The 24170-nt window shown below is 46.9% G+C and overlaps 2 protein-coding genes across 2 annotated transcripts in view; both read right to left on the bottom strand.

Annotated features, from left to right (window-relative positions):
- LOC126998508 (helix-loop-helix protein 11-like) overlaps positions 1–9956 on the bottom strand; it is a 36219-nt gene extending 26263 nt beyond the window's left edge. Inside the window, exon 1 of the mRNA XM_050860259.1 lies at positions 9736–9956. Within this exon, the coding sequence (XP_050716216.1) occupies positions 9736–9821 (86 nt within the window). The 5' untranslated portion in view covers positions 9822–9956. The remainder of the gene's footprint in view (positions 1–9735) is intronic.
- A 127-nt stretch (positions 9957–10083) lies between these two features.
- The window catches only part of LOC126998507 (uncharacterized), a 36661-nt gene continuing 22574 nt past the window's right edge, over positions 10084–24170 (bottom strand). The window contains exons 3-15 of the mRNA XM_050860258.1: positions 24118–24170; positions 22798–22983; positions 22171–22408; positions 21242–21372; positions 20457–20527; positions 19903–20019; positions 19268–19609; positions 18672–18858; positions 17723–18276; positions 17116–17227; positions 15986–16042; positions 14743–14852; positions 10084–13921 (exon numbers count right to left, since the gene is read on the bottom strand). The exon at positions 24118–24170 is cut by the window's right edge and continues 21 nt beyond it. Of these exons, the coding sequence (XP_050716215.1) occupies positions 13114–13921; positions 14743–14852; positions 15986–16042; positions 17116–17227; positions 17723–18276; positions 18672–18858; positions 19268–19609; positions 19903–20019; positions 20457–20527; positions 21242–21372; positions 22171–22408; positions 22798–22983; positions 24118–24170 (2966 nt within the window). The 3' untranslated portion in view covers positions 10084–13113. The remainder of the gene's footprint in view (positions 13922–14742; positions 14853–15985; positions 16043–17115; positions 17228–17722; positions 18277–18671; positions 18859–19267; positions 19610–19902; positions 20020–20456; positions 20528–21241; positions 21373–22170; positions 22409–22797; positions 22984–24117) is intronic.

Here is a 24170-nt window from a genome sequence, read left to right as displayed (position 1 = left end):
CGACCGACCACCCGACTATTCTGACCACCGCCTGCTGCTGCTGTTGCTCCTGCGTGTCTTGTCCTTATATGGTCTCACACACACACACACACACACACACACACACACACAAATGACTCATCCCGTACAGGTGATGCTGCTCTACGTTACTCCCTTATACATACAAACGTACACACACACATACGTATACGTACATAAAAATATATATTCACCACCACTATTGATGACGTCATGTGTGCGTCATTCTCCTCCTTCCCCTCCTCCTCTACCACCCTGATCCTCTCCCTCGTTTAGTCTACACGGCCTGACAAAACACACACACACACACTCATCCTCGCTGAAAGCAGATTACCACACATCAATTTAACACATCTCTCTCTCTCTCTCTCTCTCTCTCTCTCTCTCTCTCTCTCTCTCTCTCATGGAATAAAAACAAAGGACCTTAAACAACACAAGAGAAAGGGAAAACAGGGAGAGAAAAGAAGAGAGGGAGGAGGAGAGGAGGATGACGCAAGGAACTGGTGCTCTTGCGTTATGAGAGGAAGGGAGAAGGAAGGCGAGGGGATGAATGTGAGGGGAGAGAGAGGGGAGGGGGCAAGGGAAGGAGGTAAGGAGGGAGAGAGAGGCCGGAAAGGGGGAAGAGGGAGTGCCAGGGGGAAGGTGTGCGTGCTAGTATGTGGAACCGCAGTGCTAGCCTGAGGAAGAAAGAAAAATGGGAGGAAAAGGGAGAAAAAAATAAGGGGCAAGGTTAGTCTAGGTCGATTGCCAGCTGTTAGAAGATGCTGCTGCTACTGAGAGAGAGAGAGAGAGAGAGAGAGAGAGAGAGAGAGAGAGAGAGAGAGAGAGAGAGGTGAGAGACTATAGGTGGGTAGAAAAGCGTAAGGAACAAGGTGAAATAAAAAAAATAAGAGGAAGGGAAACAGGGAATGATAGGAGGAGGAAGAGAGGGAAGGAAAGAGAGGTGGAGAGAGGGGAGGAAGGAAGGAGAGGAGGGAGGGAAGAAAGGAGGCTGCACCTTTAATACTGAACCCAACACCACCATCAGTACCCTTTTCCTCCTCCTCCTCGCCTCTCTCTCTCTCTCTGACACACACAGCCTATGTTCATTTCCGCACGTAGACCTGTCAGAGAGAGAGAGAGAGAGAGAGAGAGAGAGAGAGAGAGAGAGAGAAACTGCACAGGTTGGGGTGACTAAGAGCAAGGACAGGTTCTTGAGGACATATGAGGAGGACGAGGAAGAACAAGAGTGACGGGTAGAACGATGTGATTTGACAGCTTGATTATACGCACTTACACTTTTTTATGACTTAATTGTCCGTCTGACTTTGATAGTGCATATGGTGGTGGTGGTGGTGGTGGTAGTAGTTCGCTGTTGACAGTAAATATTTGCTTCTTGTCTTACCCCTTCCCAGCTCCTTCCTTCCCCTTTACTTCTCAACATGTTCGTTCCCACGTTTTACCCAACTCTCTCTCTCTCTCTCTCTCTCTCTCTCAATAGAGGATCACAACACCCAGCACCACACACAAACACAACCTCCTCCGTTCCTTATTTTACCTCTATTCTTCTCTACTCTCGAACCATTCCCTCCAGCTATGTAATTCTAAAAGGCATTGTAACGTACCTCCACACACACAGAAAGGTTCCCAATGCCCGCCAGCTCTCTCTCTCTCTCTCTCTCTCTCTCTCTCTCTCAACTACCCACTATGACCTCATAAGGAGTCACCCACAGCCTTCAAATCATATTCTCTCACAGTTCTCCATTCCCTCCCTCCCTTCCTCAGTATCCCCCTCCATTCCTAACAAGGACATAGCCTAGTACACAACAGCTGAGGGAAGGAAGGCGTGAGCTCTCCCCCGCCTCGTCTTCACCGCTATTACCATCAACAAGTGAACGTAGCTGGCAAGGTGGTATAAAAAAAATGGTAATGCAAGAGTTGTTTTAGCTTCAAGTGTTTTGCTGTCGTAGTGTTTAGGAAATGAGTGCAGTTGGGCTGTTTTTTTCTTTTTCTTTTGCTGTACCGGCATTGGTGATAGGGAACAAATCATATAAGGGGCAATATTATTTTTCGTAACTTCGTAAGGTAAAGTTGGGAGCATACGCTGTAGCTGCGCGTGGCGGCGGTGTTCATCTCCGTCATATAAAATTCATATTATTGTTGTTGTTATACGAGATTTACAATGTTTGGGGACGCGCAGAAAGCATTTATCTTCACCAAACCATATTTTAAAAACAATGCTCATAATTTACGTCACTATTCTTACCACGAATCATTATCTTCATTGTTATCACACGACTGACATGTGTTCTTGAATCATTAACGTGCAAGAAAAAAAAAAGTGCAGTTACCTACAAGTTTCAATCATGTCACTACACGACCGACATGTATTTTCTTTAATCATTTATGATTTATCATTATTATTATTACTTGCAACTCCCTCAGTCACGTCGTACCCGTTGCCCCTCTCCATCCTGTCACGTGTCTCCACCACCACCACCACGACCTCCTTCTCCTTCACCAACAGCCTCGTACCACTTTCCTCCTTCAATGAGACCCTCCTTGTCAGATATATGAAGGCATTGTCCTCCCTCCACCCAGTCATCCACCAGCCAAATCACTTATTATCCCCCTCCATCCCTCCACTTTCACACCTTGATCTCTCTCTCTCTCTCTCTCTCTCTCTCTCTCTCTCCTTCACCTTTTCACTTCATCACTCTACCCTTTTCCATTCTCTTCTCCACCAAGACAACACCTCCTTCACCTCCAGCATCCCATCCCTCCATTCTTCCACCTTCATCCCAATACCCACATCACTCACCCTCCTCGCCTACCACACTCCACCGCTGTAGTAAGACCACATCATCCTCACCCCCATCCCCTCCACCTCCACATTATCTCATTACAACTAAACTCTCCCCGTCTCCCTCCAACAATGCTGCATACCACACATTCCACCACTAAATCCTTCACTCTATTCCTCTTCGACCAAGTGTTCCTCTTGTTTCTATTACATTTTATTCACTGAAGTAAGACTGTGATGATAATAGTAATAATGATAATAATTAGCAGTAAGTTAATTCCGTCACCTACTCTGTGTGTGTGTGTGTGTGTGTGTGTTCGGTCACTCAGTCTGTTGCGTGCCTGATGGCGTGTGTAGTGCTGCTTAATCACGTGTGTGTGTGTGTGTGGTTGCCAGGCTGTCCAGCGATTGCGTATATCATAACACCGTTGCTACGTTGTCACCTCATGGCGTACACACACACAGGTAACTACGCATCTTGTGACAGTTCAGTGACATCACGACTTTCTCTTTACATCTTTTTACACACACACACACACACACACACCTGTCGACGTTCACATTTGTTTATCTCCACGTGGCTTCTGCGTCTGTGTTTATCTTGCCTGTTTATGTTTGGCTGTTTCTGTATACTTTGAGTGTGTGGATAATAACTTACGTCTGTTTGTGCAATGTCTACTCATTTGTTTGTGTGTCTAGCCGAGGTGCGTCACTTGTTTCGTATGTATGTATGGGTAAGATGTTTGAAAATGTTTTTGTATATAATCCATATTTTGATAGCTAGGTTGCATGCATGTCACGTTTGTTTATGCCTGTATGTTTTGTTTGTACGAATAGTTTGCTGGTCTCTAGTCTGTGTATGTCTGACGGTCTTTACTGCACATCCGTTCGCCTGTGTGTGTGTGTGTGTGTGTGTGTGTCGTTGTTGGTCCATGGGCTTTTCCATATTTGGGCGGGACAGGCAGCCAAAGCTATTCACCTGTGACTTAGGTAGCAGACAGGATTGTGTGTGTGTGTGTGTGTGTGTGTGTGTGTGTGTGTGTGACCTTGGATCGTTTAGCCCCATGCGGGGAAGCCATATTTTTTCCCCCCACGTGTCTGGTCTGTCTGTCTGTTACATGTGTTCTTGTGAGTCTAGTTTTTTCGGTCATAAATTAGTTAGGCTAGCTTCCCCGCCTTATTACGCTCGTGATTCCTTCGACATTTTTGTGTATGTATTGCTGGTTGTCTGTTTTCATCACGCCCTTATCTGCCAGTCTGTCTGTCCGTCGTTAGTCTACTTGCATGTCTGTATATATAAAGGAAGAAAAGAAATGAAAAGAATCGACACACTTAAGTGGGTCAACGACATACTTTCACATGTCTGTCCGTCTCCCTGCCTGAGTGTCTGGCTACATGGTGTTTGCGTGTTAGACTTCGATTTGACAGATGTTTAGATGGTGTATTCGAGAGAGAGAGAGAGAGAGAGAGAATGTGTCAAACTGCAGACTTCAACACCTAAGGGCTGGCTTGTTTGTTTACTTTGTGAGTGTAGGAGGGGAGGCTGAGGACGACGAGGAGAAAACAAATCCAATGTGAAACTAAAACTAAAACCAGCGAAAAGGAGAAGGAAAACGCCCGAGTGCTGACCTACGACCAAGTTCATGTGGTTGGATGCAGGGGGAAGAGGAGAGCTTACAACCCTACCATGTCACCGCACACTGCCGCCTACCGTGACCACATTACAGCCACCGCGATACAGTTCTAATTTTGTTGATGGCGTCGATGAACTGGCGTGATGCGCAATGAAGGAAAAGAACGGCAGTTTAGTGTTTTGATTACGAGAGCATAGCAGGATCAGCATGTGGTAGCTGTAGCCCAGTAATAGTAGTTAAAATGTCTGCAGGTTGTATACATTTAAACCAGGAAGTAATCCGTTCATCTACCTCAAAAGTATGCCCTTAATGAACCGATGCACTGACTCAACAACCAAGCCAGACTACCAATTTATTACTTTCTCAGCGTTACCTTCCCGGCCAGACACCCAGCCAACTCGAAACACTAACCCCTGCTGCCCTCGGATACCACCACCATCACCCGGTATGCCCAAGCCCCTGCCCATACCCTTCGCCACCTACACACTAGCCCCCCACCCCTCTAAACCTGACAACAAAACCACCATCACTACCTCCCCACCAATGTCTCAGCACCTAAAAACACAAACCCAGTCAGTCCCTTTCTCCCCCTCCTTCCTCCTCACGTCCCCCTTTTTTTTCATAACATTCCTCAAACCCATGTCAACTCACATTTTCTGCCTCTCCTCACCCCTCCCTCCCCTTTCTTTATCACTGATGTACCCTAAACAGTACTATACAATCAGCATCACGATATCCTCATCACCCACTAATACCACAACTGCAGTCACCCCCTCTACCCCTGCGTGGCCTCAAATCCCTACTTCTTCCGGCCGTCTTGTTTACCCTCTAATATTACACACACACACACACACAGACGGTAGGGCAGAGCGAGGCGGGGCTGTGCGGTGTAGACGGGGGAATAATGTTAAACTATCTGGCGACTTGTTGCATCCCTCAGTCCGTGGGTGGATGTGAGTCAGCGTCGAGGAAGAGGGAGAGGAAAGGAAGGGAGAGAGGAGGGAGGGGAGGAGGGGGTTAGCTGCCTCCGCTGCCTCGCCCCGTCTTCCCTTCCCTTCCCTCCTGCTTCTCTGTCGCCGTCCTCCTCCTCGTCCCCTTGTGTCTGCCTCTGCCTGCCTGTCCGCCTCTCTCCCTGCCTCCCTCCGTGTTCCTCTCTAACCTTTCAGTCCTCATCACCTCGACTCTCTCTCTCTCTCTCTCTCTCTCTCTCTCTGTGTGTATGTCAACAAAACCCAATAACCTACCATTTTCTGAGTAGTAGTAGTAGTAGTGGTGGTGGTTGTATGTAGTAGGAGGAGGAGGAAAAGGAGGATAATAAATGTAAAAATATATGTATGCAATAGCTAAATGACTGACAAAACCGACTAGTGTAAACGACAGTTATGAACGGTGGCAGTAATTTATGGTGACAACTGATGAAAACACTGCGACGGCGCTGACTGAGATATAAGATAATGATGCTCACGTTGCCCTTTCATTTGGCGATAACGATAACGGTGATCACTAGGAATAACAACGAGGAATGAAGGCAATGGAAGCAGTACAGCTCTTAAAAAGTTTCGCTTCGCCAGCAAATACGTATCGGAGAAAAGGGGGAGAGGAGAAGTCACGTGAGATACTGAATGTGCGTTGTAAGTTACTAATCACAAAAACAAAAGAGTCCGGGGGAAATAAAGGGAGGCGAAAAGGGCACGAGGAGACCACGGATGACAACCAACCACGTGGTCTTACAGTGAGGTGGAAGGGGGGCAGACGTGTGAGTGTTCAGTGAAGGAGGGAGAAAGGGAGGGAGGCTACACACAACAACACGACCACCACCACCACCTTGCGCCCATGCCGGCCGGTCCAACACCACCCGCCAGTCACTTCCCCTTCCCGTCACCTTCCCCCCCCCCCCTTACACCGTTATCCGAGTAGTAGTAGTAAGGAAGCAAGGGGCCATACTAGAGAAATAGGTGATATACAAATACAATATCTAGTTATATAAAAAAAAATAACAATAATAATAGCTCCCCCCCTTACACCGTTATCCGAGTAGTAGTAGTAGTAGTAAGGAAGCAAGGCGCCATAATAGAGAAATGAGTGATATACAAATATAATATCTAGTTATAAAAAAAAGAACAATAATAGCTCTAACAAGTAACAGTAATAAAAGCAATAGTAGTACTAGTCACAATAAAAGAAGTGGTGGTAGTGATTGTAGTAGTAGTAGTAGTCATTCATGAGCGAGGTGAGAAGAAAAAATACTATGCACCCTCAGGGGACGCAGATAAGTAGGCAGGTGAGGTACACACAGGAGGAGGAAGTGTGAGAATGAAGGAAGGGGAAGGCGATAATGACGGTGGTTGTAGGAGGAACTTTGAATGAGCATACTATTTACATATTTCTATCCGCTTCCTTAGTCCGTTCGGTCGTTCACGTGTGTGTGTGTGTGTGTGTGTGTCTTCTGGACAAACAACGACGGCGGCGGTTCAAGAATGACGCGTAACAGCTGGAAGGGAGGGAAAGGAAGACGGGAAGGAGGGAGACCACGTGGTCGTACTGACAACCAGCCAATCACGCCGACAAACCTAAGCACACGTAACACTTGGAAACGACCTCAAACTCTCCTTCACCACCACCACCACAAACACTACTACTGCTATTATTACAATGGCTATAACCCTAACTACTACCACTATCGTATGGTTTCTAAGTCCGTATATGTTTTATGATTTAAGCGTCTACCGTTCCCCACCATTAACAAAAATCAACTTAGTAGTAGTAATAGAGGTAAAAGTATCTGAATTAACAATAATCCAAACCAGACGCCAAACAAAATAACACCACCACCACGATTACCATCACACGCTCACAACCATGGTGTGTGTGTGTGTGTGTTTACCGTACTCTCCCTCTATGCCTCCTCACCCTCCATAAAAATAGGCCTAACATTACCCACCTACCGCCCCCCCCCCCTTCAGTGGCCTCCAGACCCAGTCCAAAATTAATAACACAAGTAGGGGATCTAAACGTCCAACGGGGAGGGTGAGGTCCCACAACTATTAATAAAATGACAAACACAGGATAGAAGAACGAGTCGATGAATTTCTCAGGGTACCGTTAAGTTAAAATTCCTGAAGGAAGCGGAAAAGGTGTTGCTAAGGATGAGACGGGCAAATAAATCACTAATACGGCTTTCGTGGTGTTGCCTACACGATGCACAGGTACATATTCTCTCTCTCTCTCTCTAGCTGCTCGACCTCGGAAATGCGGTAGAGATAAGAAAACATCGACCATGCTGTTCTGTTGACATTCATCAGCTGACTCTCTCTCTCTCTCTCTCTCTGGCATATATACCCTACAGTCAGTCAATGTTGCAATCGTTAGTGAATCACATGAGGAAAATCATGGCAGTGAGGATAAGGACTTGACTTGCCTCTGTGTGTGTGTGTGTGTGTGTGCTTAGAGGTGGAGGCGTGGCTGATGTTGAAAAGGAGTGGCAGCATGATGTGTGGAGGAGAGAAGGGAATGAAAGAAAGGCGTGATGGGCGGTGCCACGTTATATACCTGGGCAGGTGTGTATGTGTGTGTGTGTGTGTGTGTGTGTAAGTTAGCCAGCCACGTGTCATTACAAGCTATCATAACATTTCTACTCGTTATATTTGTGAAGGACTCGTAAATATTTAATCATGTGAGCCAAGCAACTATAGAAAATTCCAAATCAAGCCTAACAACAGCACCACGAAGAAGTAAGGAAGAGAAAGTTCCATCTGAAGAACTCTGAAGGTGACCTGAAAGTGTTCTGAAAGTTAAGACGTAGGATGGAAGGAAGGAAAACTATGAGAAGACTGCAAGGAGAAAGAAGAAATGATGATACAAATACCGTAAAATGAATGAAAGCAAACAGCAACGCAGATAATCAAACCATAACAAGACAAAACAATCTATAGAAGAAATAAATGCCATCACTACACACGGAATCTAACACCTGTGAGGAAAGGAAGAACTGCTGCACGATACCGAAGACAGTGGCTGACTAGTTTGAATCTGCATATTATGGTAAGATTTGATTAATGATACAAAGTTAAATTCATCCTGTCAATAAAGTGATTGAAGAACCATCAGCCTATTAATACCCACTAGATTACCCTTAAGAAGAAAACAATATATTAGTATCGCTCTACAGAAGCATGCAACAATAAAACTATCTGAACAAAAATGAGCGCCCCCCCAAAATAATGATTCCTGAAAGTTCATGCAACGATGTGAAATGGCAAAATTCTACGAAAAAGACGACCTTGAGTAGTAATTTACCAAAGATCCGGTGCACCCATTCACCCGCCGTCAGGGAAAATCTACTACGTGGCGCCAGCATACTGTCAGGTGACACACACATACAGTCCCCCAGGCATCAATGTAAGGCCCTACAGCCACGTCCGGGTTACATTATTGAGGCAAAGGCAACATTCCATTCATACTTCGACACATCCGATCTTTTCACCCGACCCTTCAATGAATTGCATCACGTTTCCGTTGCTCCACTGCATTCCACCTCTTATTTTGTTCCCTCAATCACGATACTAATGCCATTCCACCGCCCGGAGGCACGCGCCCTGCAGTCCGCGTCACTGGGAGGGGCCATGATTGCCCTACATCCGTGCCCGGCCAGGCAGCAAGGGTTCTCTTCCCCGCTGGTGACGCCCACGCAATGCCATTTCCGCCGTCGCCACCCATCTCCATCTCCTTGGCCTGTTCCACACTTTTCACCCACTATTCACATTTATTCTAACACCATTGGCCTATAAGCTCATGAAAACCCCAAAACGTATTACAAACTTCATGAAACTGCGTAGTGTGTCGGTTCTCTAAACATATTTGCCGCGCGGCCCCGCCCTGCTGGTGAGCACCGCCATGTGACGACCATCAGCTGATCACGTCAATATCAGCTGTTTCAAGAAAACAAACACTTATTTAGCACGAGTATGCACTATGACATCACCACCGGCTCCGGCAAAACGGCAAGAACACGCGGGGTGGCCGGAGAAATGGGCGGCGTGGCTGAGGCGGCGCTGCGAGGCGAAAAAATGGGGGAAATGCGGCGGCAGCCATATGGTGGGGCGTCAGCTGATCCCAAGCCCGGCATGGCCACAATCAGCTGACGATAAACACCGCAGGGAAACAGTGACTGAGGGGGCAAGGAACACAGGAGCTGCGTGACAACCTTCCACACCCCTGAAAGCAAGCCCCGGGCACCCTCCAGGCAGCCTTCCGCCGCGAATATGCGGGAGGGATTCAAACGTGACAGCTGGGCGGCCATACCTGCACAGGCCCCCGATGGCTTCCTCGTCCTCCAAGCCGATGTCGTCGATCCTCCGCTTCTCCCCTACTCTAGGAAACATCGTCATCCTCGGGGAACAACTTCACCGCCACTCTGGCTGCGTGGGGCGCCGCTACACAGCAAATCACTCACAGAAACACGGAATTAAGTGCGAGTAAAGGCAGCGCTCGTCCGCCCACGAGCGCTCGAGACTCTTGTTTGGCGGGAAACTGACGAGTTCATGTATTCCTCCGCCAAGGCTCTACCGCGCGCGATTATTTAAACTCGCTCATATTTCTTTTAGTGTATATATACTACATAATACTTACTGTTTTGGGGGTTCGAATAAAGAGATCATACAAATATTCAGTATTTTATCAGAAGACGCCTCCTTGGACCATTGAGTTACAAACATGGGAACTAGTTTGTGGCGGGTGGAATGTGAGCCGTAATGCGCGGGAAGAGCATAAACGCGCGCCAAATCTTCTAATTTTACTGACCCACGCTGTATGGTGATCCCGGCCCGTGCACACCATGCCTGCACCTTTAGGCCATGCAATAATACTAGTGGAACTGTCAGTGACTTGAGGGCAAACGGCCGCGTGAGGCTGCATCAGCGGGCTGTGTGGGCGTCAGGCGGGCCGCGTCCCCGTCTCCCAGAGCCAGAAGGGCCTCCATTTCATTCAGCAGCACAGCACACTAGCAGACGCTCTCCCTCCCCTCCCACCACACACCTGAGAGTGGCGCACGCCTTACAACAACCCCCCATTCCCCCTTCACCTGCTCTCCCACACCTGCCACTTCCCTCCTTTTCTTCTCCCTCCCTTTCTCGCCGCCTCTCCGTCACCTGAATCAGATATGTATCTAAAATCCATTAGCATCCGGAATGGGTGGAAACTTAATCATCATAAGCTTATTTTATACATCATATTAGTGTGATTGGATGTTGTGTGTGTGTGTGTGTGTGTGTGTGTGTGTGTGTGTGTGTGTGTGTGTGTGTGTAGCTTCCTACCTGGCAGGTGGATTAGCATTATATAATGTTTGAATATTACCAGATGGGAATCAGGTCTTACAGTTTTATCAAGGCGTATCTAGATTCGTTCAGCGGGAGTCTTTAAAGAAAAAGAAAAAATGTCATGGGAACGTAATAAAACGTTTCCTTTCTCGGGGCGTTTGAGCGGTCGCAAGGAAACTGCTGCAAACGTTCTTGTGGCTCGCGGCAACTTTTATAGATCTCTGCCCAAGTTCAAACTGTGAAGAGATAACATTATTTCCTTCCTTTCCTTTCTCTTCTTCTTCCTTCCATCGTCCTCTATCTAGCGTTTCTTTCTTTTTGTCCTGCACAACGACGCGGACGAAGAAGGAAACAACGATAAAGAAAAGAACAGTGTTGAAAGTTCCTCTAACTGTTGTGCGGTAATGACGGAGAGGAGATTGCTAATGATAGCGGCGATGGCAAGAGTATTGACTGCGGTGGTGGCGGTGGCCAGGTGTTGGTGGAGGTGGTGGCGGTGGTCAGGTGTTGGTGGAGGTGGTGATATGGGTATTGATGATGACGGTCAGTTGTGTGAATAATTATTACTATTACATATGAATGCAGATTACACACTACCCTCCGAAATCATCTAATTGTTATTGTGGCTGCTTGCCGGCTTGCCACATCCTACACAATCATCAGAGGTTCCATCCCGAAGAACGCCTTGCCAAAAACCTATAGGATGGAGTTCGAGTGGTACGCCGAGGTTTACAAATGAGCCCACCCAGCTGTTCGTCCTCCCTTGCGGGTAGGCCGGTGTGTACCTGGGGCAGGTAATCTGTGGTAACCCGGACCTTACAAGCTACCTGTGCCCTAGGGTGTAGGGTCCCTGCCTACCGCATGTTTGAAGGCTACACACTGGGCTGACAGACACGAAGGCTGTGGTAAAAAAAAAAGGAGTTATTATTAGCTCTTAAACATTTATTATTTTGTACTATTCTGCACATTGATACAAGTTTCCTCGCAACTGACTGTCTTTATAGATTAAATTGGCGCAGGTTATGCAATGGACGGGCAAGTCTTTCATCTGTAATTGATTGATATGAGTGCCCGTCAATTAATCACGCCACACAACTGTCTATATCACTTGGAACTAGGTCAACAAACTGCCTTCAAGCCTTCCCTTCAGTCATCAACATGCACGTGCCCGCCGCCAGGCCGCTGTCAAGGGAGCAGACGACGCGTGAACAGTTTAGGCGGGAACGGGATGTCGTACTCCTCACTCCTTCCCCTTGACTTTGGAAGGATTTAGGCGGGTCTTTGTCAAATCTCCGGTTACTTGCATTGGAAGTTATCGTAAAAAAAGTAATGAATATAGATGACAGCATTGTGGCAAAGCTTGTATTTATTGACGTTTCTTATTTTCGGAGTTTGGAGTCTGCTGGCCATGGTTCGAAACCGGGCTATGGCAATTTTATTTATTCGCCCTTGACAATTGGTTAGTTACTTATGGAAGACTGGGCAACGTAAGAGTGTTAATGCTCGGATGATCATCAACCCTCTTATCACCAGGTGGCACAAACCTGCTCCTCAGACAGCATAAAACAAAGTGTGCCGCAGCATGCCCTCAACACTTTAACGCGAAGGTTGCAAACTCTTCCTTGTAATCAATGACCAAAACATCAAAAAAGACGAACTGAAACAGATCATTGCTGATTGCTATCCAGACAAGTGAACCTCAGTCAGCCCCAATACAACTAGAAACACCCAGTATTTCCCAGGGGAGGCCTAGAACAACCCCCCTGTTGCCCCTGAGCCGCCAAGCAACGTGTATGGACACGATCCTGCCCTGCAAACCTGCGATCAATAAACCGCAGGAATAACTACATTGCAGGCGCCAGTTTTCTTTGTCGTTTTCTTTGTCTGCGCGCCACCCTCGGCCCCCGCATGGCTGCTCACCCTCTAGCCATGCGGCCAGCCCTCCATGCAGCACCACGTTAAAGATCTTATTATGATTCATATTTATGGCAGCTTTAATCTTTGAAATTTCTTTGTTTTTTGTACAGTACCTATAGTTATATTGCGAAAAACTTCACTATGCGCCTGCCTGCCCTAAAAAGACAAGATGAGAGAAAACGAATTTCATGGGTAACTCCCGTGTTAATGCCCGGCACCATTGTCTTTCCTTTCAAGTTTTGCCCCTTCGAGGATAAATCATGAACCTTTCTCGGCTAGTAAATATATAAAAAAAACATAGAAAATATAAATCTGGAGCACTTATATTTACAATGAATATAATTCACTGGTGTGTGTGTGTGTGTGTGTGTGTGTGTGTGTGTGTGTGTAAATGAGTATACATACACTACTGAACATAACACAAAACCAACAATAAAATGCAGATCGATCAATGTCTGAACGAGACTTGTCGATACTTGTAGAAATCGCTGAAAAGATCGGCGTCTTTGAAGTAGTCTGGGGCAGTGAATTCATAGTCCGCGCGGGGCCGGGGCACGGCGGCCTCCCGCAGGGCGATGCGTGCAGCGGCCTGGAGGTGCGGGGGCAGGAGGAGGGGGTGCAGGAGAGGGTCGATCACGTGACAAGGGGCGACTTGGCAGGAGCTGTAGTACCTCACTCCATCACCCCGACCCTCATCACTCATCGCTGGGGCTGTTGTTTTTCCCCTTCCCTGCACCCTCGCCCTCCTGCCACTTTGGGGCTTCAAGAGGGAGGGTGTTGTAGCCCCGCGTCGCCCCGCCCACACCCCCGTCCCGGCTCCTGCACCTACCCTGAGCTCTTGTTGTTGTGTTGAGGTCTTGGAGCTGGCGTGGGGCGCCTCCCTCTCCCTGGGCTGAGAGGAATGAGATAAATAAGAAAGAGATCCTTCATGCTGCTCCCTCCCCAAACCCTCTTCACTTGGGTTCTGGGGTTCCGTAAGGTTATCACTCTCCTTTCTCCCTTTATTCTTCTCTTCCTCCACCTGCGGCAATACCACGCCCTTGTTTAGGAAGAGGGACTCCAAGTGGATGCCCAGTGCAGTGTATCCAGTGGCCAAGTTCCTCAAGGCAGCCTCCTCCCAAGGGCTGCTGGGGGCTCGGCGTACTCTGAAGGGTGTCCGGAGTTCGAGGCTGCGTCTAAAGAAGTCTAAAGCAGCCACGGCCTCCATCAGCTGGTCGTCGTGAGGCACTGCGAGGTAGCCAGGGGGGCTGTGCATGCTGGGGAGGTGCAGGAAAGGAGATGATGAGACGTAGGGAATGAGACTGGTGAAGGAAGGGTGCGATGTTAGGTAGCCGAGGAGAAGAGAAGTGGAATGATGACGGCTTGGGAGCATAGTAAGTAAAGCAGGTGTGACAGAATGGTGTACGCTGAACCCACTTTTTTTTCCTTATCTTCCTCTCTCCCACCACAAAGCTTCCTACCCTCTCCATCCTTCTTTCCTCCTTTTCCCACCCTTTCCATTCTTCCCTCCCTTTGTTCATCTCGTTCTTATTTCCTCCTCCATTTTCAGTCATTCCCTCTGTTTATTCCATATGTACTTACTTGATTTCTTCCCATTCTTCCTCATTTTCCCATCCTGTCCTCCAGTCTTTCTTCCTTCCTTAATTTTTTCAGTTCTGACTCTCTTGCACTTTTCTTCCATCATCCTTACTTACTTCCACCTTGTCCCTCCTGCCTATCCTACTCTCCTTTCTCCTTCCCAACTTCTTTTATTCCTGTACCTACCTCCCTTCCTCCTCTCTACTTTCTCTTATCCTTCCTGTACGTAACTTCCCTCCCTTCTTCCTTTCTTCAACCCTGTTCTTCCTACTTATCCTCTCCTCCCTCTGTCCCACTATTCTTTCCTTCCTCCCTCCCAACTTTCTTCCACCCCTATCTACCTACCTTTTCTATCTTCATACCTACTCTCCCTTCCCTTCCTTCCTACCATCCTTTCCTTCCTCCTTCCCTACTTTCTTCCACCTCTATTAACTAACTTTCCCAGTCTTTTTTTCTACCCTCCCTACCCTTCTATCCCGCCACCTTCCCTCGGACTTACCAGTGCGGCGAGTCGGGACAGTCCACCAAGAAGACCCTGTGGCCGGAGACGAGGACCTGCTGCACGTGCTCGAAGTCACAGCGCGGGTCCACAGCGTACAGACCCAGGCACTGCAGGGGAGGCGCGGTGACAGGTGTGGGCAGGTGTAGGGAGTGCTAATAAGCAGGTGTGTGTTGGTGTGGAGTGCTGGTGGGTGTGGATAGATGAATAAGATTTGTGTGTTTTGGGAAAGATGGGAAGATGGGGATGAGAGTGGGGTAGGTGTGTTGACAGGTGTGCAGGGAGGGAGGGCTAATAGGTAATGACTAATGAGGCAGGTGAGTGTACAGTGGCAGTGTTGGTGAGTATGGTAAGTATAGATAGGGGATACTGTTTAGGTGCTTGGAGGTGGAGAGTGGTGAGAACAGGAGTGTGTGTGTGTGTGTGTGTGTGTGTGTGTGTGTGTGTGTGTGTGTGTGTGTGTGTGTATACGCGTGACTAACTCATGCAAATGGGACCATAATTAGGGGAAAGCTACCTGCATGATCAAAGGAACCAGAATGCATGAATATTCCATCCGTGCATTTTAGTCAACCACAGCATGACTCAGAAACGCATGTATTTATTTACCTGTCCGTTCAGTCAACCAGCCAGTCCACTCATTCACTCATCCAGTCCAAGCTCCTATTCAAGCACCTATCCCTCCCATTCTAAGACATAAAAGGTGGTATAATGGGAGAGGTTATGAGGAAACAGGAAGTCACCCATCCATTCATTCACCTATCACTCCCCTCCCACTAGTTGCTGAAACTCCCACAATCCTTAAATAAGACATAAGAAAAAGGATGATGAGGGAGGTTAGAAGTAAGCAAGAGTAAAAGATAGGAAAAGGATAGGTAAGAGGTTAGAGGGAAGTAAGATTTCTACCATCCATTGAACCTGTCCCTCATTTTTCCCATATAGGTACTCAAGCTCCCACAATCCCCAGTGAAGCTCCTATGTTCCCCAGGTAAAATATAGGATGAAGGGGGTTAGGGGCAGCATTACCATATTATCGTACTCAAAACATCGCATTTATCAGTTCCAGGGCCCAAAAATCTCCTACCCACACAGATAACGAGATTCCAGTTAAAGTTATCGTTAAAAGCGTTACTTTTTGGTGTTTGTTTGCGATAGCTGTGAGTCAGAAACCGGAAAATACAATGTGTTGCGTGGCTGAGTACGATAATTTGGTAACGCTGGTTAGGGGGTAGTAAGAGCTCACCTGCATTACAGCCGAACGTTCTCGCGGGTCTCCAAAGAACATGATGAACGGCCCCTCCTGAAATGAACGTCAAGAAAGTGTCAACCAACATCATTATCGTCCTCTTTGCTGCTTGTCATTTTAGCCATTCAACATCTTTCATTTATTTTTCTTCATCCATTCAGTTGTTCTATATCATCAATGTATATTTTCCTTTCCGTCATTGTGAGAGCGAGGATAAAGTAAGTTAGTGACCCTTTGAGTGTGTGTGTGTGTGTGTGTGTGTGTGTGTGTGTTTGCCGGCTTTATCTCCTGCTTCACCTGCCCTTTATCATGCTATCATTCATTCTACTTAACCCTCTCCCCCTCCCTAACTCCTCCTCCTCCTCCTCCTCCTCTTCCTCTTCCTCCTCCTGCTCTTACAACCCCCCGTCGATAGTTAATTCATCATTCCTCACTGCTCCAATTCTCTAACCTTCTTGCACCTACTCTATTTTTTTCCTTCCATTCTTCGCCTTTTCTCTTTTCACACCTTTTCCTTACTTTATCACACATTTCCTTTGCCCATTCATCCATTTATCTATACCTAATCATCACTTTCTTCTCTTCCTTATCTCTCTCCTTTGCTCCTTACCGTTTCTCTCCAACCAACCGTTCCTTCTTATCTTTTACTTCGGCCTTGTTTTGTTTTTTCTTTCTCCCCTTTTTTCTAGTTCATCATCTGACAACATAATCTCTCTCTCTCTCTCTCTCTCTCTCTCTCTCTCTCTCTCTCTCTCTCTCTCTCTCTCTCTCTCTCTCTCTCTTCTTTTTTTTCCCTTGCTCCGTCTTTTTTCATAATGCTCTTTGTTTGTATTTATTTTGTCTTTCTCTTTACTCATTTATTTCCTTCTATCACTTCTCTTTTACTTTTTTTTAATATTTTTCTTTTTCAACCTGTCAATTCCTGTCTGTTTGTCTGTCTGTCTGTCTGCCTCTATCTATCTATCTATCTATCTATCTATCTATCTATCTATCTATCATTCTTCACTACCTATATGCAACAGATCCTTCCTTTTTCTCCGCAGTCACCATCCTTCTCTTACAACCCATACCACTAATCCTTTCTCTTCAGCTCCCTTTCCCTCTCTGTCATGGTCTCGCCCACTCACCATCCCCGGGGGTATGAGGGCGGGGCCACAGCGCTGAGGGGTGTGCATGGTGATGGGTGTGGCCGCATGTAGGACATCCTTCAGCTTCGTGGAAAACGCCTGCTTCATCACACTGCCGGGAGGGGAACGAGGAGATGGTTGGAGGGAGGTAAGGGTTGGTGTGAAGGGAGAGGAGGGGGTTGAAGGATGGGTTTAAGGGGAGTTACTGGAGATGAAGGAGGAAGAGGAAGAGGGGGAAGGGGAAGAGAAAGGGTAGGTTTGAGGAAGAGCAGTAGGCAGTGAGGGAGAGTAGTAGGCTAGGAAAAGACAGGAGTTTGAGAAAATGATAGAAATAAGTGTGAAAATAAAAGAAGACGAAGAAGAGGTAGAAAAAAAGGTGAAGGTGATGAGAATGATGATGATGATGAGAGGAGGATGACGCTAATTGTGATGATGATGAAGATGAAATTGATGGAAACATGAACGAGTAAAAAAAATGAAAATAAATATAAACGCTCGAAAGAGGCAACAAAACAAAATCTAATCATGATGCAAAATTAGATCCAATGTTTCACGAATATATAAACAACAACAACAACAACAACAATAACAACAACAACATACGTACCCACTGACATCGGTAAGGTTGACAAGGACAGGCGGCGCAGCGAATCGCGAGCCAGCATCATCATCAACAGTAGTAGTAATAGTAGTTGTAGTAGTAGTAGTAGTAGTAGTAGTAGAAGAAGAAAGCGTGTAGGAACTATTTACATGTCTTTTAAGGGTGGTCAGGTTAAATTTGTTACGACTGACTTCAGGAGAGCTTTTGGCAGGGCGCGCAGGATGGTGAGATTGGGAAGACTTCTTGGTAGGCTTTGAAGATGAACGATGGACGCTTCTCAGGCTGCTGGTGGTGGATGAGGAGTCACCACTACGAGGAGCAACATCTTCAGTTGCCACGAGAAACAAGGGAGCAGAGGATGTTGCAGAGGAGGATGTTTTACTTCTCCGGCCGGGTAGTGACGGGAGGAAGGCAGCCTGTCGGTCGAAGGAGATGGCCTGATGGAAGCCGTCGATATGCGTCCCTCCGCTGCCGGCGTGGAGGGAACGAGACACCTCAGGGAAGACCACGTCGAGGCCCCTGGAGCGGCACAACGCCAGCACCCAGTAGTCCCAGTCCCCCTGTGGAGAAGGAGGCAGAAGGTTAAGGAGTCACTACATACTGAGAGCAACAAAAGAGAAAACATGATTATACACCATCTCATGCCATTATACACATCATTATATTCTACACGCCATTATAAAGACCATTCCGTTATACTCAAACCTAACTACACCACTACTGACTACTACTAACCACTAATTAACTACACAATTCCATCATACACGTCATTATAAACACCCTTCCATTATACACACACCATTCCACTTCATTATATAAATTACCTCACGCCTCTACACCAAACTCAGCTCATAGCCGCCAGTCCCTCCTAACCTAACCTAACCTAACCTCACCTGAGCCACCCAAACACTACACAGCTTTCCTAACCTCCTCCTCCTCCTCCTTCTTCACGCACCCAGTTCTCCGGCACCCACGCGTCAAGGATTCTTCGGTCAGCCATCCAGCCCCACTGTGGAGGCATGGCACCCCTCAGGAGGCGAGTGGGGTCCAGGCCCTGCCCCGCCATGGAGAAGGTGTGGTGGGCAGAGACGGCCAGCACGGAGGGGTCTTGATCCAGGAGCGTGGCTGTCTGCTGGAAGAACCTGTGAGGGTGTTGAAGGGGAAGGGTTAGATGAGAAGATGAAGAAGAAAAAAAGGAAAAAAACTGAAGATGTAGAGAGGATTAAGACTTGTGTGAATCATGAAGCAGATAAAGAAGAAAGAAAACGACGATGGAGGGAAGAAAAAAAAGAGAAAAGAAAAGGAAGATCATGAAGAAGAAAAAGAAGAAATGAAACAAAGAAGAAGGAGAGAGGATTAAATGTGGATCATAAGTAAAAAGAAAAAGAAAACAAAACGGAGAGGATTACGTATAGATCAAAAAGAAGAAAAAAAGAAAAAAACTAAAGAAAGCAAATTTAACACACACACACACACACACACACACACACACACACACACACACACACACACACACACCTATCTCGCCCCTCTCCCACCCCTCACACTCACCACAGGAAGTCGGGGCTGACCAACACGTCGTCCTCGAGAAAGATCACCTTCTTGGCCTCGGGGAAGGTGGAGAAGGCGAAGGTGAGGGCATGGCGGGTCACCTCGGCGATCACCTGAGTCGTGGCCAGCAGGTGGAGGTCGAGGGACTGTTGTTGTTGTTGTTGTTGTTGTTGTTGTTGATGGGCTTGATTTTCCCTTTCGTTTTCCTCTTTTTCATCTTCTGTTTCAGTTTTTTTACTATTGTTTGTATTGATGGAGTGACTATCCCTGTTGTTGTTGTTGTTGTTGTTGTTGTTGTTGTTGTTGTTGTGTTCCTGGTGGCGGCGACGCGGGTGGATCTGACTGTTAAGGGGGGAAGTATTACAGAGGTAGAGAGGTGTAATGAGCGCTGTTTTTCATGGTTTCGTTTCCTTTAACTTCATTATCCACTCATTTATTGCTGCGGCTCATCTTATTCCTCCAGTCTTTCTCTCGTCTCTATTTTCTCTATTCTCTCTTGTCCTCAATCTCATCTTAGTCTCCTTACACGTATCCCATTTACATTACTTATTTCCCTTCCATCACCACTGCCTTCAGCTCTTTCTCCTCCTCCTCCTCCTCCTCCTCCTCCTCTTCCTCAACCATCACGCCCATACCTGCAATGAACGCCGAAGAGGGTCGTCAGGTCCATGGTGGCGGGACTGTCCCCGTCCAGCACCACCAGGAAGGCCGTCTGTCCCCCGCCCGGCATCTGGATCAGCTGTAGAAGGGTCCTGCAGAAGGGGAAGAAGGCGGTGGTGGTGGTGGTGGTGGTGGGGGTGGGGGACGGGATGGTGTGTGTGTAGGGTGGGTGGGTGGAGGTGTGTGTGTGTGTGTGTGTGTGTGTGTGTGTGTGTGTGTGTGTGTGTGTGTGTGTGTGTGTGTGTGTGCTTTTCTATTTATTTTCCTGTGTTTCTTTTGACTGCCTTTGATTATATGTCTGTTTTTTTATTTTATTTGTCTGTGTCTGTCTGTTTGCCTGCCCTCCTACCTCTACTCGTTTACCTGTCTGTTTTAATTAATATGTTTGTTTGTCTTTATCTGTCTGTCTTCGTCTGTTTGTCGGTCACTCTCTTCCTCCCGTATTTCTCTTTCTATATATTGCTCACATTCTCTCTCTCTCTCTCTCTCTCTCTCTCTCTCTCTCTCTCTCTCTCTCTCTCTCTCTCACCGGTAAAGGTGGTAAGGGTGTTGCGACGTTGACATCACAACAGGTATGCTCTCCTTGAAAGGAACGCGGGGCTGTGGAGGAGGAGGAGGAGGAGGAGGAGGAGGAGGAGGAGGAGGGGATAAGTAAAAGGGTGTATGTCCTTAACAGTTACTACTACTACTACTACTACTACTACTACTACTACTACTACTACTACTACTACTACTACTACTACTACAACTACTGATGTTGCTGCTATCGTTATTATTTCCAACAGAATCACAATATTAATTTCTTCTGTTGACAACATTACCGTTAACTTTAAATATCCTTCTAAATGAAAAAAAAAAAAAAATGCTACAACTCTATAAGAAATGAAATAATAGAATAGAACGCTAGAAAATCATCTATTAAAAACACATACTAAAAATAATTAGAAAAAAGAAAAAAGGAAAAAAGAAAATAAGAAAAAAAGAAGACGACAATAGAGAATATGATGAAAAAGAAGTTAGGGAGGAAGAAGAGGAGGAGGGAGAAGAAAAAGGAGCAAAAAAAACGGCGACGATGACATCAATGACGAAGAGAAATATCATGTTCAATAAATGGGAGAATAAAGAAGAAAAGAAGGAAGAAAAAAAGAAGGAAGAAGAAGAAGAGGAAGAGGTAGAGAAGAAGGAACAGGAACAGGGCAAGGAAGAGGAGGAAGACACGTACGAAATGGAAGATGATGATGATGATGAAGAGCAGGAGAAAGATGAGGGAGCAGTGCTAAAGCTTTGACTCTAGAGGGCCTTGGCAACGCTCACCGATGCCGCGCGGGCCAAGGCGGGCGTGACGGGGTTCTGGCAGCGGCACAACTCCTGGAACCCTTCGTAGGTGTTGCAGAAGTCTCGCTGGGCGCGCATCTCAGGACGTCTGTGCCAGGAACACCACGTGGCTGCAGGAGATGGTAGAGGTGGTGGTGGTGGTGATGATGCGAGAGAATAAGAACCCGATTAATCTCCTTTGTGGCCGAAAATACGAGCCTCAAATAAAGTCCGTATTCTCAGATGCATTCGGTTCTTGCAACAAATATTTCCAAAGGCCAAAAAAGGGATTAATCCGGTTCTTATGAGTGTATTTTCACATTCAAGATGCAGAAGCCTCGTCAAACTATCACTAGGCTCATAAAACAACCCATGGGAGCACTAACACATCCTCTACCAAAGGCTTATCTAATGTGAGTGTGTCAGCCACGAAATCTTGAGAATACTGGCATTAAGTCACAGAAGAAATGGTAGACTAAGATATGTTTGTTAGTGGTGGTGTAGTGAAGAGTGTGTTGGAGAAAGAGGAGAGAGACAAGGAAGAAAAGATGGGTTAGAGAGGACATACAGGCAGAGAGGAAAGTAGTGGGTTGTGGTGGTGTGAATGAGTGTGATGAAGGAGGAGGAGGAGGAGGAGAATGATGACAAAAAAATGATGATGAGGTGGAAGAGATTGGAAGGAAAGAAAGAAAAAAAAAGACATATGACTTGTTAACGAGGATATGATAAAAAAAATATAAACGACTACGACTACGAGGAAGATGAAGAAGAAGAAGACGACCATCAATAATCACCACCATTACAACAACCACTATAAGGAACACCACCAACCACTACTACTACCACTACCTTTCCTCCTTCTCCTACCACCACAACCACTATAACACACACACACACACACACACACACACACACACATGTCCCCTTACCAGGCCTTGCTCGGAACACCACTGTCAGAACCACTGCCGTCCTATCCCGCCGTGGTCGCGTCAGGAGCTCGTAGGAGGCGGCGGATGCTGGGGGAGCAGGCACCACCACCTCCCGCGCGTGCCGTCCATCCGTAACCCCGACCCACGCCTCGCCCACGCCCACCGCCTCCACCACCGCCACGAAGCCTAGTTTTCTTAGGGTCTCTTCAGCAGGGTGGAGGTAGAGCCCGGCATGTCCCTTCGGAGGAGAGAGAGAGAGAGAGAGAGAGAGAGAGAGAGAGAGAGAGAGAGAGAGAGAGAGAGATAACATTAGTGGTTATTATTATCTATCTATCTCTCTATCCTTATCTCATCCTTTCCTTCCTGCAGTCCTCTCTTCTTTTTATCCTTCCTTCCTTCCATCCTTCCTTCCTTCCTCTCTTCTTTCCTTCCTTCTTTCCCTCCTTCCTTCATTCATTCCTTCCCTCCTTTCTTCCTTCCTGCCCTCCATCTTACCTTCCTTCGTTCTATCCTTCTTTTCTTTTTTCACCAACAAAACATTCCCTCTCTCCCTTGCCCCTTCACAAACACATAACCACCACCCTCCTTTCTACTTCCCTCAACAAAAGTAAAGTCAACGCAACTCACAAGGATCACGAGGACGAGGATGCGGCCTGGCTGAAGGGACTCGAGGAAGGCGGAGAGAACGCGGGCCTCGGCGGGGTTGGCGGTGGGGACGGAGCGCGCGGCCAGGAGAACGCCGCTGGTGGGGTGAAGCACGGACACATGGACGCCGCCCCACTCTGGCACCCTGGAGACTGCTACGTCGTCCACCTGAGATGAGAGGGGTGGGTAGGGTTAGTTGTGAGATACACCTAAAGATATACAGGGATACACTAGGTTACACACACACCACTCCACCCTTTCCCTGACTCACGGAATCCATTACTCATGTGACTAACCATCCCTCCTTTATTTGCGTTTTTTTTTTTTTTCGGGGGGTGAAATTATTATTTTTTTCTTATTTTGTTTTTCATCATATATAAATGTAAATCGGTTAAAATAAACAATTACAAAGTGCACCTGACCCTCGATTTCCTGGACTAACAGGGGGACGCACTTGTCCGGGACTCATAAAAGTCCGGGAAGGAAGCGCTACTGTCCGGGGCCACGACCTGCTCCCGGACGTTTGCCATACTGGGTTCGGCAACATTCAGTGTTCATTACCAAGATTAAAAGAAAACCGTCTCTTTAAGAAGATCTCAATCGGTTTTAAAGATTTATTGTATATGTATACTACGTAGAATACATTTATCAATATGATGTAAAACTACATTTTTTAATGTAAAACTCATTCATGTCAAATATAAACTCAAAACTAAAAAACACTTCAGATGTTTTTTTTAGTGACTTTTTCAGTGGCTTTTTTTGGGGGGGAAGGTTGCCAACCCGTGTGTGTGTGTGTGTGTGTGTGTGTGTGTGTGTGTGTGTGTGTGTGTGTGTAATTCACCACAGCCTGATCACGAGCTGGACTCGTAATCGCCAGCAGGTACCCTCCCGACATGAGCAAGTGCTATTTTATAGTCGATCTCTGGGTACTGCCAGGACCTCACACACCACACACCCCATCCCCCTTGCTCAAGGGGGGACAGTAACCACTCCTAGTCAACGGAAAGAATCCGGCCTGAGCAGGCTCGAACCGCCGCCCTGTCAGACCGTGAAGCCTGGCAGCGCAGCACTCTACCAGTTGCGCCACGGAGTGGTGTGTGTGTGTGTGTGTGTGTGTGTGTGTGTGTGTGTGTTGAATAGCTAGTGTTTATTTATAGTTTTTTTTACTCCGTTTTAAAGAATGAACTCTGAATAAATAAATTTTCATTGTCTTTTATCAAATTTATTTTTATCCTTCTTTACTATCATTGTCCTACAACTACTACTACTACTACTACTACTACTACTACTACTACTAACCTGTTCACCGTTCACCTGGACTATGAGGTCGGACGAGTTCTGAAAGACGGTGA

Source organism: Eriocheir sinensis, chromosome 14 (genome assembly GCF_024679095.1).
Source record: "Eriocheir sinensis breed Jianghai 21 chromosome 14, ASM2467909v1, whole genome shotgun sequence".
NCBI classification, from domain to species: Eukaryota; Metazoa; Arthropoda; class Malacostraca; order Decapoda; family Varunidae; genus Eriocheir; species Eriocheir sinensis.
The sequence above is the reverse complement of the archived record's forward strand: the minus strand, read 5'-3'. Positions and strand labels throughout refer to the sequence as shown.